At 40.7% G+C, this 17,495-nt stretch overlaps 2 protein-coding genes and 1 long non-coding RNA gene across 6 annotated transcripts in view; all 3 read right to left on the bottom strand.

Annotated features, from left to right (window-relative positions):
• The window catches only part of LOC109531286 (uncharacterized), a 13,387-nt gene extending 10,255 nt beyond the window's left edge, over positions 1-3,132 (bottom strand). For all 3 annotated transcript variants that reach the window (XM_019895500.1, XM_019895497.1, XM_019895499.1), the window contains exon 1: positions 1,979-3,132. In XM_019895500.1, the coding sequence (XP_019751059.1) occupies positions 1,979-2,240 (262 nt within the window). In that variant the 5' untranslated portion in view covers positions 2,241-3,132. The remainder of the gene's footprint in view (positions 1-1,978) is intronic.
• Positions 3,133-4,441: 1,309 nt separating this feature from the next.
• Positions 4,442-12,710, bottom strand: chaf1b (chromatin assembly factor 1, subunit B). Its single transcript, XM_019895562.1, has 14 exons — positions 12,603-12,710; positions 12,225-12,372; positions 10,821-10,953; positions 9,816-9,936; positions 9,528-9,631; positions 9,347-9,443; positions 9,176-9,260; positions 8,946-9,039; positions 8,781-8,850; positions 8,222-8,313; positions 7,967-8,126; positions 6,781-7,344; positions 5,243-5,325; positions 4,442-4,831 (listed from the first exon to the last, which is right to left on the bottom strand). The coding sequence occupies exons 2-14, from the start codon at positions 12,348-12,350 to the stop codon at positions 4,728-4,730; spliced, it is 1,833 nt and encodes a 610-aa protein (XP_019751121.1). The 5' UTR covers positions 12,351-12,372; positions 12,603-12,710; the 3' UTR covers positions 4,442-4,727.
• An 846-nt stretch (positions 12,711-13,556) lies between these two features.
• Positions 13,557-14,764, bottom strand: LOC109531319 (uncharacterized). 2 transcript variants are annotated; one of them, XR_002171150.1, is made up of 3 exons: positions 14,691-14,764; positions 14,019-14,088; positions 13,557-13,913 (listed from the first exon to the last, which is right to left on the bottom strand). It is a non-coding gene; the product is annotated as an uncharacterized LOC109531319 (long non-coding RNA). The 2 variants fall into 2 exon arrangements; XR_002171149.1 differs by having other exon boundaries at positions 14,671-14,752.
• Positions 14,765-17,495: the final 2,731 nt, after the last annotated feature.

Here is a 17,495-nt window from a genome sequence, read left to right on the forward strand (position 1 = left end):
TAGTGCCACCGCAGAAACGTGACGACTGTGCAAAAATAACTACATAAAAGACACCACTGTTACAGAAAGACTTTACACGCTATTTAAACTGCCGATCGCGAACGGAACAAACCGTGATTGAAACTAACTGTGATGCCGCTCTTTATTCGTTGCGCCAAATGTCGCCCGTCAGTGGCAGACCCGCCCCTTTTAAAGCGCCAGCTTAATCCATCAATATGGGTTTCTACGGATGGAATTTATTTGATTCCTTCGTGATTTTTGCGGTCCTCGGATCCACTTTATGCATGTGGACTAGAGATTTGAGGCTCTAATCTTTCATTGTGTCCGAGGACCGGCAACCCAAGGCCAAGGACTTGACTCCCAAGGCCGAGGCCAAGGCCAAGGAATTGACTTCCAAGGCCAAGGCCAAGGACCAAGGACCGACCTTTGGACCAAGGACCATCCCTGGTACGGTTGCAAGGAATTTAGGGATTTCATCATCTATGGTCCATAATATCATCAAAAGTTTCAGCGATTCTTGAGAAATCATTGCATGCAAGCGACATATTTATGTTTAACACAACGTCCCAACTTCATCAGAATTGGGGTTGTACAATAAAAAGCTCTTTTAGTAAATACATCTGCTTTTCCTTTTTTTCTGCTTTTTTTTGATTTGCTTGACAAGATGTCAGTTGGGTCATTTTATTTAGCTAGAGACAAGTTGTTTATACCGAATTTGATAGTACTGTGCAGTTGTTCACAAACTACAGAGGCCATGCCCATGAAGGTGACCCACGGATGAGCCCAAACCTGTGGAGGTCCACAACCAGAGATTAGAATGAATGCAGTATAATGAAATCGGTCACTGCACTGTGGCTTGATGGGAAGCATGCCTGCATCACTCTTTGGGGTTTGAATCACGGCTCCAACCTTCCCGTCTGGAGTTTGTGTTTTCCCTGTGTTTGTGTGGCTTACTCCAATTTACTAAAAACAACATGCATTGTCCATGTGTGTGAATGTTTGTCTGTATGTTCCTTGTAAATGACAGACAAACCAGTCTAAAGGTCTACCTCGCTAGCTCACGTGCGATCGATAAAAGCCATTGAAAATGGATGTAAGGATTGTAACCGTAGACAAAAATACACAGAAGAGAGTGCATATAATATCTCATACCTTAAGGAACTACACATGGTCCCCGAAGAGTTACGGTTGTTGCTTGGTACCCTCACAGCAACAAGGACTTCACCAGTAGTTTAAAAATTGATGGTTGGATGAGAATATATAATCTGAGATGTGAACCACCATTTTAATCACAGTTACACACACATTCCCTGTTGCTTTTTGGAAATGTGATTTGCCATCCAGGTCTGGGCTCATTCGGTGTCCTGACACAACACCAGTAACAAACTGCAAAGGAAAAATTACGTTTTCTGTGCCCCCGCTGCATAAAAAGCAACTAAATGTTGTCTTGTTCATCATACCTGCGTCATGAGGTATACAGCTCAAAGATCTTAATCATAAGGTATACAGCTCAAACATCTTCGTCATTCATCTCTCTGTGATGGTTAGCAAGTTGGCCAAACAGTTCTGAGGTTTGGGTTTTAACTTATGGCTCCTGCCTTCTTGCGTGTAGTTTGCATAGGGTTTTTCTCTAGCACTTCAGATGCCTATAGGTGTGAATGTGACTGTTAATGGTTGTTTGTCCATATGTGTATTTGCGATTGTCTGGCTTTCCAGTCCTGGGTGTATTTCACGGAGATAGGCTCCAGCTCACCCGTGACAGAATTGAGGACAAGCAGTACAGAAAATGGATGAATGCAAGTTTGTGTCAAAATAGCAAGTACAGGACCTTACCGTAACTACCCTATCTACAGTAAATGTGTGATTGCTAGAATCATACTGTCCTTCCTCCTCTATAGACACTTATTATCCTGTCACATGAGGATAGGCCGTGAAAGGTTTGTGAGATGGGAGCATGGCTTTAGAAAGACGTTCTTACCCTCCCACCAGTAGTTCTCGGCCACGCATTTGTAGGTCTCCTCCAAGGAGAGGTGACGCATGCCGGGTGGTCGCCGGTGAAAGGTAGCGACTGCCTCCAGTCTCCGATCCTCGTCCAAAACCTCCCGGTAGTTGAGGAACCCCCTCTCCAGTTTCTTTCGGTAAAGCAGCCCGCCGATCCACTCGAAGTTAGGTGACCAGCTCCTTTCGCCGGCAACACTCGACCACGGCTTCGGGGGGCAACGTGTCCCCTTCACGGCCATCGTGATTTGTTTTGTATCCGCTGATAGATAGGGTGAAACTTTGTCCCTGCTTTGAGGAGGGCCCAGTCAAAACTCCCTGACGTCCAGTTTAACACACTTTGACACCCTGATAAAACATCGGTTGTCTATTCGGATAATTCGTTAAAAATTATTAGAACATTTCTCTCTTATCAAATGTTACAGGCGAAAGTGCCAAACGACAACATTTCAGTAGATGCTGCCGATTTTTAGCCTTGATGTCATCGCAGGCATCACTCGTCCTCGTCCAAACATGAAATATTTATATGGCTATAGTTAATGTTTCACAAACGTTACGGTCACGTTGTTGTTGTGACGTTCAAACGGCGACACGCTTGCTTTGGGAGACTGTCGTTGGAGTGGAGATAACAATTGCAGCCCAGTGGGGGGAATCGCGCCAACAACGCCAAGTGATGTAAAGTCAGCCACCTCGTTCGGTCCCCAGCCGTTAGCAAGCTTTGCCCCCGGGCAGCGGTCCGCGTTACATCTACCTCAGGTGGTCGGGAGTGGCCTTTGGAGCAGGATGGCTGGGGACGGCGTTAACTTGAGATTTCTTTCGGCCAACTCGAGTCGGAAGCAACATGATGACGCAGCTATCAGCTCACCATCGCCACCTCCAACGACCTAAAAAAAAGCGAGTTTGCCCTCCGCTATTAGCCCTCACAAATGTTGCAAATAGCCACCTGGCCTCGCCGAAAAGCGTGAAAACAGGAATCGGGTTAACACAGATGTGAGTTCATACGCCTTCGGTGATGGCAAAATCCAATCCGGTGATGAAATAATCCAAAGTGTAAACTCGCAACCTTCTGTTTGTTGCTAATCAGCCTAAACGAGCCAACTCCTCCCCGCCTTCACACAGTGCACATCAGTGTCAGAGAGAGAGAGAGAGAGAGAGAGAGAGAGAGCGAGAGACTCCCAATAGAACTCTATTACAATTGGCTGACCGATATGTCAATCTGTAGTTTCCATACCCCTCGAAAAACAAGGTAGGTTGACCGATATTAATATCAAGTGGGTGATTTACGAAAAAAACTAAATTTAATCTGACACAATGTTTTCGCAGTACAGTACTGCATATATTTCAGTGCTATTTATTTAGGGTTGAGAAATTCTCGGAACTTAAATATTTTCATAATCACTTCATCACTGAAATGCATCTGAATGTCTTTGTCTTGACTGTTATTTAACTTTTTTATTTTTACAATGAACTTCAAGTAATCACCAACTGCCTGACTATTAATATCGATTTATTCTTGTGTAAAGTATCAGTCCACATAAACATTTTACTCAGTTACCGTACTGCAGAACATCTTACATTTAATATCACGTGCATCATTTGAGGTTTAAAAACACACACATACAACATGAGTATTTAATTTACATTGTATTGATTGTGAATAGTTATGTGGAAAATTACTCAATTAAATATTACTAAATTATGAAACATTCACCAGGATCCTGTACCTTTTAGAGAGGGGAGGGAGATGACGTTTCTGGGTTTAAACATATGAAAGGGTTGAGAGAAGCTTCCTGATTTCTGTGTAAACTGTCACTTTTGTGTGGAGTAAAGAGAGGATTTGCCTTGGTCTGCTCATCTTGTCATATACCACATGTCCACAAGCACACCAAGAACATTCATATCATAAAGAAAAAAAAATAATTGAAGGGATTAAACGATTGGCAGAACATCAGACTAGTGGTTAGCACAACTGCCCTCACGATTGTGAGGTTTAGGGTTCAAAACTTACCCAAAGCATTCCTATTTACTGTATGAGTTTGATATGTCCCCCGTGTGGATACTCAGTCTTTCTCCCACATGCCAAAACATGCATTTTAGGTTAACGGATGACTCAATAGCCCATAGGCGTAAATGGTTGTTTGTCTGAATATGCCCTGTGATTGACTGGCGACCAGTCCCAGGGTGTACCCCACCTCTCACTCAAAGTCAGCTGGGATAGGCACCATTTACCCACAACTTTTGAGTGCAAGTACAATACATAATGAATGGCTAGAAGGGCAATACTGAAGCAGACTTAGACAAAAAATAGATGTGGTTTAGCTTTGCTCTGAATAAAAAGTATTATACATTAAACCTTTTTACTACCGAGTGGACATTTGGAGAGTTCAAACCCCATGTGCCAAACCCGATCAGCAAAATAAGACTCAGGAAATACAGCATATTCAAAATTCGCACAGCACTAAATCTTCAAGTGCTATTTTATTATTGCAAGTTTATTACTTAAAGTATTAAGAATTGAAAGATCAAAATGTTATGTACTAATGTAAGACATCACAGAGCAGCTAATTATTATATAACAGTCGATAATTTATTCACACAAAGCATTTATGAGTTTGAGTGCATCATGCGTGAAGACGTTACCCTCTCAATCACAATGGCATTGCGGTATTTCACACCAGATGATGTGATCATGACGTCAGTCTCACAGTCATATTTTTATCATGGTCACACTAAGGCTGAATGATGCTGCTTGTTGCGGTAACATTGTCATCCACCTTGGGCCGCTTAGACTCCGGGGGCTGACAAAGGGGATCGGTGGGGGGAGAAGGGCGTCCTGGAGGAAGAAGGCAAAGGAAAAGATGTTAGACAACACTGTTCAACAAGTCAGTTTGATCAGTTATTAAACCTTAAAGGGCTTGTCAAGTTTCAGTCAGTTACTATCACGGTGAGCTGAATTTCTACGTTGTAGGCTGTCACTAACCAACACTAATATAGGAGTAAAGTCAAGATTGTCTTAAATATTTTTATGAAAACAATTCTCTGCCGAAAAAAACAAAACAAGCCCAGAGTGTGTATGTGCGTAGGTTAGCATGACAACGCATTCTTACGCCATTGTTATAAACCAAGGACCTCTTGTACTATTTTTCTGATTTCAGTGAAACTTTGTGGAGGGATGAATGATGTGCAAAGGAAGAACTAGGATTTAAATATTACTGCTCGATACGACATACTGTAACAGACTGACCATGTTTAGCTTTCTCAGTAGACGCTGTAGAGCTGAAGAGCAGAGTGGTTGTTTGTGAGCCAATAGGAGTCAAAGAAACTCGCCTGGAAACAAAGAGAAAATAAGTTAGTTGCAGAAGGTCCATTCATGTTATTCATCGTTTTGTTCACTTACTCATTGTCTAGTTGTAAAACTAGCTAAAGTCAGCTGGGAAAGACCAGCTTCAAGTTACATGTTTAAATACAAAGCTGGCAGACTCCATTGTCTGAGCAGCCAGAGTGATTATTTGGCAATCAACAGGGGGTCCAACGAACACCCTAAAACCAGACAAGGCTTTGTTCAAAGCAGAGCGCTTACAACAACCAAAACAAAGCAATTAATGTCAAGTCTCTCTATTTTCATAACACAGATTACCATTTCATATATTTACAATCACTTCCAGGTGTATTTATGCACAGAGTGAGAATTTTCAGTCACATCCTGAATGGAGAGACTTCAATGTAGAGCAAAATAAATTATGGAATACTCAAATGTTTATTCCGAGCCACCAGTAACCCAATTTAATACTTGTGTGGGACTCATGATCGAAACACCAAGAGTGAGTCGTCATTCTTTCTATTAGAGGGCCATAGACTTCTAGAAGCTTCTCAACCTCTGCATGCATTTTGTACCGTAACCAGCAAATATCAGGTTAATCTGATTAACTTTATTTCCCTCAATACTGGGGGGAGGCGGTTGTAATCTGTGTAGCTCCCTTCTGTAGATATTTTCTTCTGTACATTGGCAGTGTGGGTCACACCAGTGCCATAGTGTATAATAATAATTTTATGCTATAGTGCTATCAAAATAATTCTCACCATATTCGATTTGTTCCTTTTCGCACAATTGAATGAGATTCAGGACGAAGGCGTAAAAGATTCAACCTTTCCAAAGATCATATTACGAATATATTAATTGAAATGGCCAGAGAGGTCATTCAAATTACATTGTTTCATTACTGTGGTTGTTGTTTGCAGAACTGTATGACATCAGACTGAAAGCTATTTCAAATAATTTGGTTCATTTCTTTAGTGACACGAGGACAAAGTCATAGAAACATCTCTTAGTGTGATGCCTTACAGTACTATCCATGTCCAAAACCTCCATAAAAATACACAAGCGAAACTTTATAAAGGGGCGTCACAAGTGAAAATCCACTAAATGCGAGAATCAAAGGAATTAATTTTTGCTGTAAAAAAAAAAAAAAGAAAAAAAAAGTGCCATCGCCATTCTTATAGTTCTCCCTGATTCAGATAAGACCAAAATGAACATGGCACCCCATAATTTTAATAGTTATTAGTTTGGTTTTGGCAGAGGTCTGCCATATCTTTATGATGATGCAGATCCTACATTAAATTTCATTAGGTTGTGCTGGGGTACGTCATGTCATAAAATGCAATAATACGGATTAAGATTGAGGCTATTTGCAGCATTTTTAAAAACTTTTCATTGCTGTAAATGAGTCTGAAAGGAATTCCTCTATTTTTAAATTTTATTATTAGTATTTTTTTTGTTTTTACCTTGGAGTGGGTCCTTTAGACCCTATGGCACTTTTCGGAGTGGTGGGCAAGTTGGTGCTGTTGAGGACTTTGGGTGTAGTGGGAGTGAGCGGGGTGAGGCGGATGACCTTCTTCGAGGAGCTGGGTGTGAGCGGGTTGACGCCAGGTTGAGGAGTTGACGGAGCACTGGTACTTGCAGACATTGGCTTCTGAGGGGTAGAGGGAGGCATGCTTTTTGGAGTGGTGGGCTTCCCCCACGCCTCCAGTGTGTTAAGGGTAATCTTTCGAGGCTGAGGCTTGGACTTTGTCTTTTTGTCATCTGGGGTCCTGACAGAGGAGCTGCCTTCTCGGCCTGGGGTGACGTGGGACGTGGGAGTGGAAGCAGAGCTCGACGGCTGGGACACGGGGGATGAAGTTCGGGCTGCTGGAGTCTTTCTGCCCTTTTTCTCAGCAGCGCTGGTAGGGGTGAACACTTCCAGAGTGGGAGGCTCCTTCAGTGGAGTTCCCAGCTCTCCCGACGAGAAGGACAGGAAGGAGCAGTAGCCATCTGTGGAGGACACAGCCAGGAAGGAACCGTCTCGAGACCTAAGACAAAATGCAAGCAATTGATAAAATTACAGTTGGAATACACATTTCCCCATGAACAATCAACACATGCTCTTGGATCACAAATGGACGGTTTTGTGGAAGTCCTCCACTCGTTCATAATCGTGATTTCAATATCATTATCAATCATGATTTCAATTTCAACCAAAATAATCCTGAATATTTCTTCCATAACCTCCCAGCCTTATTTACAACAACACATATTTTGCCAAAACAATGCGGTCCTTTCATCCCTTATGAAGTGATTTAATAATTCAGTACTATGCACCTTATTCCTGAGAGCTCTCATGCAGAAACAATTATGGGAGTGACTTCCTGTAAGACACTGGAAGTAGCGGCGAGCTATTTGTTACAATGGATTTTTTGTTTTGTTTCGTTCAGTTCATTACAATGTTCTTAACGTGAGCTTGAGAACGTTTTTCAGGCACTGAACATCTAATGTTTAATTGAGAACCTGGACGTCACAACTTTGAGGCAAGCAGTATCATTTTATGGTAAAATATGAAACAAATAACTCAGTGCACTCCAAGTCCAGTTTTACTGAATATGTCGTATCATATGATTTTGGTTTGGATTATTATGGAAAAGATCGTTCCATTACCATGTGAGGTCACTGAGTGTGTGGTAATGAATGTTGGACACCAGGCCAAACGGAAGAGCCTGCTGCGTGTCATACAGGAAAATCGAGTCCTCGGAGGCCACTGCAAACACCATGCGGTATGGCAGCTTGAATAGATTAGGAAGGGGCTCGGTTGAACCGTCTAATAGAGAAACATGGCAATAGAGAAACATTTAGAAGACAAAATGGGAGACTGCAAATACAAGTTTGAAGCCACAGTCTGGGAAGTGTTCTTACCTTCTGCCTTCTTGCTTCGCAACTCAAAGTAAACTGGACAACAGCGCACAGCCAGTGTGGCCTTAGTTGGACAAGGCAAGTGGGCCACTGGCCTAAAAGACATAAATGAATTCAATAACAAGTACATTAGAGACAGTGCCTTGCACATTTGTCTTCCTTGACTTTTTTTTTAAGCTTTTACTACATTTTAGGCTTCAAACTGATGTAAAATTTGATTATTTTGTGAAGAATCAACACTAAGTGGGAACAATCGTGAAGTGGAAAGTAATGTATACGAATTATTTTTTTTTAAACAGGCAAACAACAGAAATGTAGGGTGTGCAAAATTATTCCCCCATTTTCCTCACAGTGCAGACTGACCCCAGAAGTTCTCTAATGATTTCTGAATAATCCAATGTTGCCCTACTTTGTAAACAACCGATGATGATAAATAGAGTCGACCTGTGTGTAATCTAGTCTCAGTATAGATGCACCTGCTCTGTCATGGTCTCAGAGATCTGCTAGAACAATATTGGGGAGCAAACAGCATCATCAAGATACATAATATAGTGCATTTCACCTTTTAAGGCTCTTCCTGGAAAAGATGTAGGTAGTATTTGTGATGGTCTCCCCAACCTCCACGCATCCAGCTGAGAAGAAGTGAGGACAGTAAGATTCAGTTGTCACCTCAAATCACCTAAAATAAACACTGTGACAATTTCCCAAGAGCACGCTGCACAAGTACCTGGAGCGAGTAAGAACGAGCCGTCTGGCGTGAAGGAAAGACGTCGGAAGAAAGACCTCATACTGTCGTCATGGAAGAGGCGGTGCTGCTTGACCTGTAAATATATAAACAACAAAAGTTTAAGTTAATTTACTGAAACAAATTTAAATAAGTAAGTAACCAAATAATACCTCTATGGATAATTGTGACAAAGTTCACGTGTGATTAAAATGTGCTCTGTATGTACTAACCTCTCCATCTGCAGGTGAGCCCGAGCTCATTTTGCTTACACAGAAGGCTTTCTTCTTTGTGTTAGTGCTGTATATACGCATTACTCTGAAAAGGATGAATATCAAAACATATACACAGCTGTCAAATAAATGGACCAATCCTTTAAAGCCTTTGCGGGTAATAATGGGTACCTGTCACAACCGAGAGTGGCAACATACTGCCCCAATGGATCCCAGGTCACACCCTGCACGTAGCTCTTATGGTCATTCAAGATGCACATTTTCTGTCCTGAAAGATAAAAATTGGCAGACGACATGAAGGCAATTAATTTTGGGACATATGTTCACTTGTTTGGATGTTTTCTCAGCAAACCTTTGTTGATGTCCCACATGATGGCCGTGTTGTCTACAGAACCAGACACCATGCAGTTCCCATCGCGGGTCCAGCAGATGTCATACACATCCTCAATGTGGCCCCTAAAAACACAGTGCACAGAGATAAGTGGACTGCGTTTTGACCAAACTGACATACAGTAACGCCATGTTCTTTCCAAATTATTTTGGTTTCCCCCCACATTTTTAGCGGCTGAGAAGTTAAAATGCATACAAAGCAGCACTTTCTGCTTTGCTGGAAATGAATGCCATTATAGTGGTTTTGTACCTCAAAGTCTTGATGACAGACCAGCTCTCTTTGTTTAGCTGAGCTTCTTCTTCCTCCTGGAACACTGGTGCCTGTTCCGGCTCCTTGTTGTCATTAAGCTTCCACAGCAGAATGGCTGCATCTGAAACAAACAACAAATGGATTGAGGTCATATGCTAACACAATAGCACGTCTGTTGTGAGCAATGCTGATTCAATTTTTGTCTACAAGCTTATTTTTCCTGACGACTACGAAAACGAATAAAAATGTACATTGATAGAAACCAGGTCTTGACACTTTTCATCAACAAATAAAAACAAGACAGAATTGTTTGACACAGACGAAATCTAATCAGATCCAATATTGTCTTGTGGAAAGTCGGAACCAGCTACCTAAATGTGGATGACTATTGACCATTTTCCTGTTGTTCTTAATGCTTAGAGAGCATTAATAAGTTGTTTTATTCGTAAAGAGTGTTGTTGAAGATTTCATGTCGAACAATTACAATGATTCATTCTTGACGGTTGATCCATTCATGAAAAGCAGGCCCACTGTTTGTGGCAAATTTTGTAATTGTTACTCAAACTGGCTCAAAGGCAGCTTGACAGTGGTTGAGAAGCAGATTATCATCTCTTCAAGAAGTCTTTGCCATTTCTTAATCATTAAATGTGGGTGCAATCAAAAAGGGGGTCAAACAATGTATTATAACGCGTGCCATTTGAGTCACTGTAGCGCAGATGGAACAGCCCACACCAGAATCTACCAGATGTCACTGTGCATCCCTGGTGATTATTACATGGATGTCTGTAATAGTGACGGAGGGAGCACATGGCATTCCACAGAGAGGTGCTTCTTATATCGACATATTTACATACACCGGAGCCAGAAAATAATCACTTCAAAAAAGAAGTAAATGGGGCATTGTCAACAACGCAAAAGTAGAATTTCTGATGCACTTCTTGCATTGGATGTTTATTACATCGGTGGACATACAGTAGATACTGTATAGTCACGTGTTAGACGTACCATCTCCTCCTGAGGCAAGATGCTCGCCACTGGGGCTGAAGCGGACCACGTTGACAGCCTTTGTGTGTCTGGCCAGATTAGACAGAAACTCTACCTCCGCCTTTCCATCTGGGCCCATGTCGACTCTCCACAACTGCATGAACATGACATAAAAAGGAATGAATGGCCACATAAATTTGCAGCAGATGCTGTAATTGATTACATTTGAACAATTAATTTAAGTTTATTTGCTGGGACTACAGTATTCTTTTTTTGCAGTTTATGTAGTTCAAAGCTTGTTTTTGTTTCCACTAACACCATCGGTGAGAGCGAAGAGAAGCCTTTATCAAATGAACAGTCGGCGTTGCCAACTTGTCAATTTGTTTGCGGTATTTAAGGACTTTTATGGCCCTGTACTAACTATTTTTTTAAAAAAAAGTGACCTGAAACATTAATTCCCATTAAGAAATATTAGCCAAATCCTTTTCACCTTGTTTCTTTGCATGCCCAGAAGAAGGAAATCACAGAGTCATACTTACTGGACATTCTCAAAGACATAGTGTCGAAAAGTAGAGCTTTATTAAGTCAGTAAAAACTTTTAACCCAAGGTATTTCCTTCCAAGCCACAAATATTTTGCAAAGGTCATCTTGTCTCACCTGTAAAACTCGACTGTGTTGAGTGTTGGCACAGAATGTGGCCGACATGAATGCAAATGCAGCTGAACTGAAACATGTTCTATATGGACGGCAGAGTCGGTGTCCTGAGTTTAATTGGGACACAAGAAAAAAGACTTAACGTGACGTGGGTGAACTACACACAGCAATGAACAGATCTCCATAGTCCACCACACCGAATACACCAGGTTGGCCAAAAGTTGTATGACTGTATATGTAACATTTTAGCATTTTCCGGTTCAACTATTTAACATCCAAACTAGAGGAAAGAAGTGCCAGGCTTTTCTTTGTGTAGTAAATTAGCAAGAAGAGCCATATATGGACAAAGTTGTGCCCTGCTACTGCAGCGAATGCCACAAAAATGTGAAAAAAAGCAAGGTGAAAAGAGCTTTACACTTACATTCGTGTAGTTTGACATCTTATTGTTGTTAAATTGCTGAAGAATTAAATGTTATCTTAATGAGTAATGTGTTAACATACATGTTTTAAGAAAAGGGAAGTTTTGCGTGAGAAATCACTTCTCTTATTCTTCAATAAAACCACATTAACTTCTGCTGTATCTGTGGAAGCTGATGACGGAAAAACTAATTCGTGTGAAGGGAAATAAAGGACATGGCAGGAGCAAAAAAGTTATACGTTCAGTATAATTAGCCTTTTCTAAAAAGAAGAAAAAAGGGGGAGGGGGTTCAATCCAAATCGGATTTTTCTGGGGGGGAAAAAAAAAAAATCACATGGGATATCGATACTCACCCTGACTGTGGTGTCCACACCAGCTGTGGCCAAACGATGTGTGCGTCCATCGGAGCTGTGTTGGAAGTCCAGACTGTAGACTGGCTCCTTGTTGTGCCAGGCAATCTCACAAGTCACAACCTTCATCTTGTTTCAATCCAACGCCGACCTTCGAGGGAAGCCATTTTAGTGTCGTTTCTATCATTACGGTTTTAAAAAGACGACAAACGGCTATTCAAATTCGACGGCCACTTGGGCGAGAAATGTAGCTTATCATTCGATACTTTGCAATGGACTAAGACATGAAATGGATTTACATTGTTTATAACGATTTTCATCCGCGCAGTGAAACGAATAAAAACAACGTTTTAAATGGGTTACTCGCCAGAGTATTTTTACCTTTGCTGTCGTCCGGCTGAAGAAGCTGAGCAACTTCCCGCGTTTAGGCTTGTTCAAAACTTCCGGTTCAGCGCTCGGCAATGATTGGACAAAAAAGCGGAAAAGGCTGTGTTATAATTCATATACAGTACTGAATACTAAACATAGTTTAGGTTATAAATTACTAATGTATAAATTAGACATGGGATTAAAAGTACAGCAGAACCACACTGGTGCTTGATGGGCGCTGCAGACAAAACTGAAATTAAAAGGATCCTGTTGTGGTTCATCTTAGTTACAGTACATATGAACTGTATATTTAGTCTCATTAAACTTACCAGGAGCGATATGATTGTTTGGAAACATCAAATTACTTTACAAAGAGTGACTTAGTGATAATCATGTCTGCCTCACAGTTTTGAGGTTGGGGGTTTTAATCTTGGCCTCCGTGTATGATTTTTACATGTTCTCTCTTGCCTTGAGTGTTTTTTTTTCAATATTTGTTTATTTATTTGTTATAAATGAATAATTTTTGGGACAGTTGTGTGAAACCTGGTAATTCTTGCAGACATTAAGAGCTCTCATGATCCACGGCACACTAATGTGCCCCAGGACACTGGTTGAGAATTACTCCTCTAAATTGTCAAGTGTGAATGTGAGCATGAAACAATGGCTGTCTAAATGTGCCCACTTCTCGCTCAAAGTCAGCTATAATAGACTCCAGCTCACCCGTGACCCTAATTAGTAGAAGTCCTGTAGAAAATAGATGAATGGCTGGCATTATTACAGCATATCACATCAGACAAGTCATCTGCGAGTAGCGTAACATTTATTTTTGTTGTTATTTCAAGGCAGAACTGTAGTTTAACCCAATAAGCAATACATCACATATTAACATTGTAGAAAAAAAATTCATATGGTTTCTCATAAAAAAATAAATAAATAAAAGAAAATATTTTAAATAATAGTATCAAATATATTACAGGAAAAAAAGTCTGCTAAATTCATGAGAAACATAGAATACCATCATCCCCAAACGTTTTAATTTACTGAACAGCACATTTGTGTAACAGACCGGTACACACTGTCCATTATGTCATGGAAATAAACAGAAGCAATTCTTTTTGTTGAGAGTCATCACAGTAAAAGTAAGATGCAAACTTATTACAGACATCGATACTCATCTATAAGTGAATTAAGTGATTTTTAAGAACTGAAATTGATTGCTGATTAACCTTGTCTTAGAGCAAAATGGATGATTCTTGGATGACAAGGTCATCAATGGTTTCTTCACCATCAGCTGTGGAAAATGGACTACTCAGTAGTGTCCCCCTACACAAACAACAATAACATGTATTCTGTATAAACTGCAGTAATGAAAACAATAATCAATCAGACCCTCCCACCCCACCTCCAAAATTAAAAAAATCATCATACCTTTTGGGGTCTGACAAGGAGAATACATCTATAATAACCGGAACCCAGCTGCTAGTAGAGTTGCTGCAGGCTGGTGAGAAAAATGGTCCTTTAAGTGGGATGCACACATACCAATAATCAATCCAATTTTTATCCCAATTGCTCCCTTCCGATCAAAGTCAGTCAACATTAACAGATGTCTATAAAATTTGATCCTGAGTGATTGTCCTTTAGTGTAGGTTGTGTTAAAGATGTTCTTTATTTTCCTCCCCAATTTTATAAAACACGGGACACCAACAGAGAGGAGAAAAGTACTGACATTATGTACTTACTCTAGAAGTGCAATTACTTGTGAAAAAAACGACTCTGGTAAAAGTACTCATTCAAACAATTACTCAAGTCAATGAAAAAAATATATATTACAGGCCAACTATGCTGTTTCATGTGGCATGGCCTAAGATCACTGTTCTTGGGCTGCTTTGTTTTTATTTTGTCTGGACCATTGAAAGTGCCAGCTCAACCGGACTTGGTGAACATTGTTTCAACAACAAACCACTCTGTGTAAATGACTCGTGAAACCCCCTTTAAAAAATATTCTTAGGATGTTAATCAGTTGCCGTGTGCCTCGCTTCCGTTATTTGACTGATATTCGAACAATCTCTCATGCACTCACATCAACACGTTTTCCCATACCAGATGCTGAAAGGATGTCAGACTTTAGCCTCTTTCTTCCATGTCGAGCACTTGGATCTGAGGGGGAATGGACCGTTTGTCCATTGGTCTGTCGATAAAATGTTTTTACAAAATGTATACTAGATGTGGACTAAAAACAACTAAAACTTCAAAGGAAATGTATGAAAATTCAAAACAACAGTGAACCCACAAACACTCAGCATTTATAACAATAAACATTTGCTAAATTGTTATTTTTCCTGAACTCGTCTGTACCAAAATTACCTCAAATTGGTGGGGAAGCAGAGTTTTCCTTCAGTTTTGAATATTGTCACCTTTTACATCAAATGAATGGCCATTTTGCTGCTCCATCTGCTGTGGCCGCCCTGCATCCCATTACTGTATTTGTTAGTTTTAGCATTGCACAGCAAGCGATTGCACTAAAGTCTAAGGTACTGTTTGTTTTAAGTAAACATATAGTTCTATAAATTTTATGTTTTGTTTTACTGCAAACTTCAACTGGGAGTGGTTGAAAAAAAAGCTTAATTAAACCCTCTTTTTAGAAGAGGTGTTCACAATTTGCCAGAATGTTGCTTACATTCCAACTGGTGCCATGGTAGGCAATATTAAATTAGCTAACAATGTTTACGTTACCTTGTGTCGGTTTCACCATACCTCTTTATCAAAAGAATGCAAAGGAGCATCTGTATTGTCCGTAGTGCTGGAAAAACTCACTGGTCCAGGTGTTTCTGCCATCTTAGAAAACAAAACATTAACATTTGAGATATGGGGTATTATGTTATTGAAGGAATTAGTTGCAGCTTCACATTGCTATGACTGTTCTTGGAGAAATGTGACAAAAACATGACTTTATTTGTTTCCTGACTGATTACATAGTCATGGCTGAAAATGCCCTGCTTTTGTTGAACATCATCAGTGTTGTGGCAGGGTGCAGCTTCAGGTAACTGTAGAGTAAAATAATTCACATAATATTTTTCAAGACATGGTTTTGGACCAGAAGCCTTAGCCACCTTAACGTTAGGTATACCTGCTGTGCCTGCATTCTGTTTCTCTGATGTCGAAGCTTTGCAGCTTTAGAGCCTCTTCCCTTGCGTGGCATCTTGGCCTCGCCTTCCTTTAAAGACAGCAAAAATCAATACCAAGTGTGTGTAACTGATTAATTCATGCAACTGGTGTAGCAGTTCCCAATGACAAATTCAAATTCAAGATTGAACGTCCAAGTATATATTGATAATCGACTATCATATGATGAACGCTGTGTCAAAATCAATTAATCCGTGACATCATTATTTTTTTCAACACTGTACGGCGGCCTCCAAACTTTTGTTGTGGGGAAAACAAACACATTTGCCGATGAGGATGGGCGTTTGGCTTTACGCAGCTGCCTCTGTTCCTCGCCACAACTCTCAAGGTACCGCTGGTATGCATCTCTTATTTATTGAGCCTTGTTGTGAAAGAAGTAAGGCTAACTACTCTGCTTTTCCAGAATCATCTTATTTTCATAATTCTCAGACCGCACAGATGCACCAAGCCGGTCGCTTTGTTGGCCAGACATTTTACTGTTCCACAGAGCACTATAGTTCAGTAACAGCAGCAGACGGTAAGTCCAACGTACTCGGTTCAAACTCTAGTGCAGATATTGTTTGGAGAATAAATAAAGTTGTTCAAGACCAGAATTAGAAATGTGGTTCCTCTCTCGGTAACTTATTTGGATAAATTATGCCATATCCCTACACACTGGAGCTCAACTAACAATAAAATCCACAGAAAATAAGAATTGACAATCGTCAATGTTTTATGTTTATGATCTGCTGTCCATCCATCCATCCATCCATTTCCAAGCCGTGTATCCTCACAAGGGTCGTGGGGGGTGCTGGAGCCTATCCCAGCCGCCTTTGGGCAGTAGGCCGGGGACACCCTGAACCGGTTGCCAGCCAATCGCAGAGCACACAGAGACAAACGACCATCCGTGCTCACACTCACACCAAGGGACAATTTTGAGTGCTCAATCAGACTGCTATGTAAGTTTTTGGAATGTGGGAGGAAAACGGAGTACTCCGAGAAAATCCAAGCCGGCCTGGGGAGAACATGCAAACTCCACACACGGAGGCCGGAGCTGGAATTAAACCCGGTACCTCTGCACTGTGAGGTTGACCCGCTAACCACTTATTATTTTATGTTAAATGGTCTGTAAAGCGATTTGATACAGCTGCAGCTGTTATGAAACTGGTATATCAATAAAGATGTTTTGTTTTGTATTATATTGATGACAAGGTGAACAAAGGTATTTTAATTCTGATATTTGAACGACCTAATCAAAATGAAGACACGCCCCATCTTGGGCAGGCTAAAAAAAACTATGAAGCAGATGCCACGTGCGGAAAAGAAGTTTGGCCCCACCAAACTTACATGTCTAAAGGATAACAATTACTTTTGGCAAGCGCCAGTATTTCTTCGTCGGTGACGACGATTGCGGTTAAAACTACCGCGAACGCGTCGTGTTCTTCTTTTTTCACTTCCGACGAGTGTCAAACTCGTTTATCGCCACCCACTGGATCACGTGGAACGGCAGAAGATGGAGAATGAAAAACAATTAGTATTTAGCTAAAATATATGAAATATACATTTTGCTACTTCATAGATGGATGTGGTGTTGATGTATTCACGTTTTTCATTCTCCGTTTTGTCAGTGAATGTGTACGTAATATACTATATATACAATCAGTGGTGTAGTGGGGATTTTTTAAGTGGGTGTACGCGATTCTGGGATGTTCTATATATACATACAGAACATCAATCATAGGC

This window comes from Hippocampus comes, unplaced genomic scaffold (genome assembly GCF_001891065.2).
Source record: "Hippocampus comes isolate QL1 unplaced genomic scaffold, H_comes_QL1_v1.1 scaffold237, whole genome shotgun sequence".
Taxonomy (NCBI): Eukaryota; Metazoa; Chordata; class Actinopteri; order Syngnathiformes; family Syngnathidae; genus Hippocampus; species Hippocampus comes.

Coding starts and splice junctions, on each gene's coding strand:
- chaf1b (XM_019895562.1), bottom strand. CDS start 12,350: ATGAAGGTTGTGACTTGTGAGATTGCCTGGCACAACAAGGAGCCAGTC. Junction 9,632..9,815: donor TCTGTCATCAAGACTTTGAG/GTACAAAACCAC, acceptor CTGTGTTTTTAG/GGGCCACATTGAGGATGTGT. Junction 8,851..8,945: donor CTCGTTCTTACTCGCTCCAG/GTACTTGTGCAG, acceptor ACTTCTTCTCAG/CTGGATGCGTGGAGGTTGGG.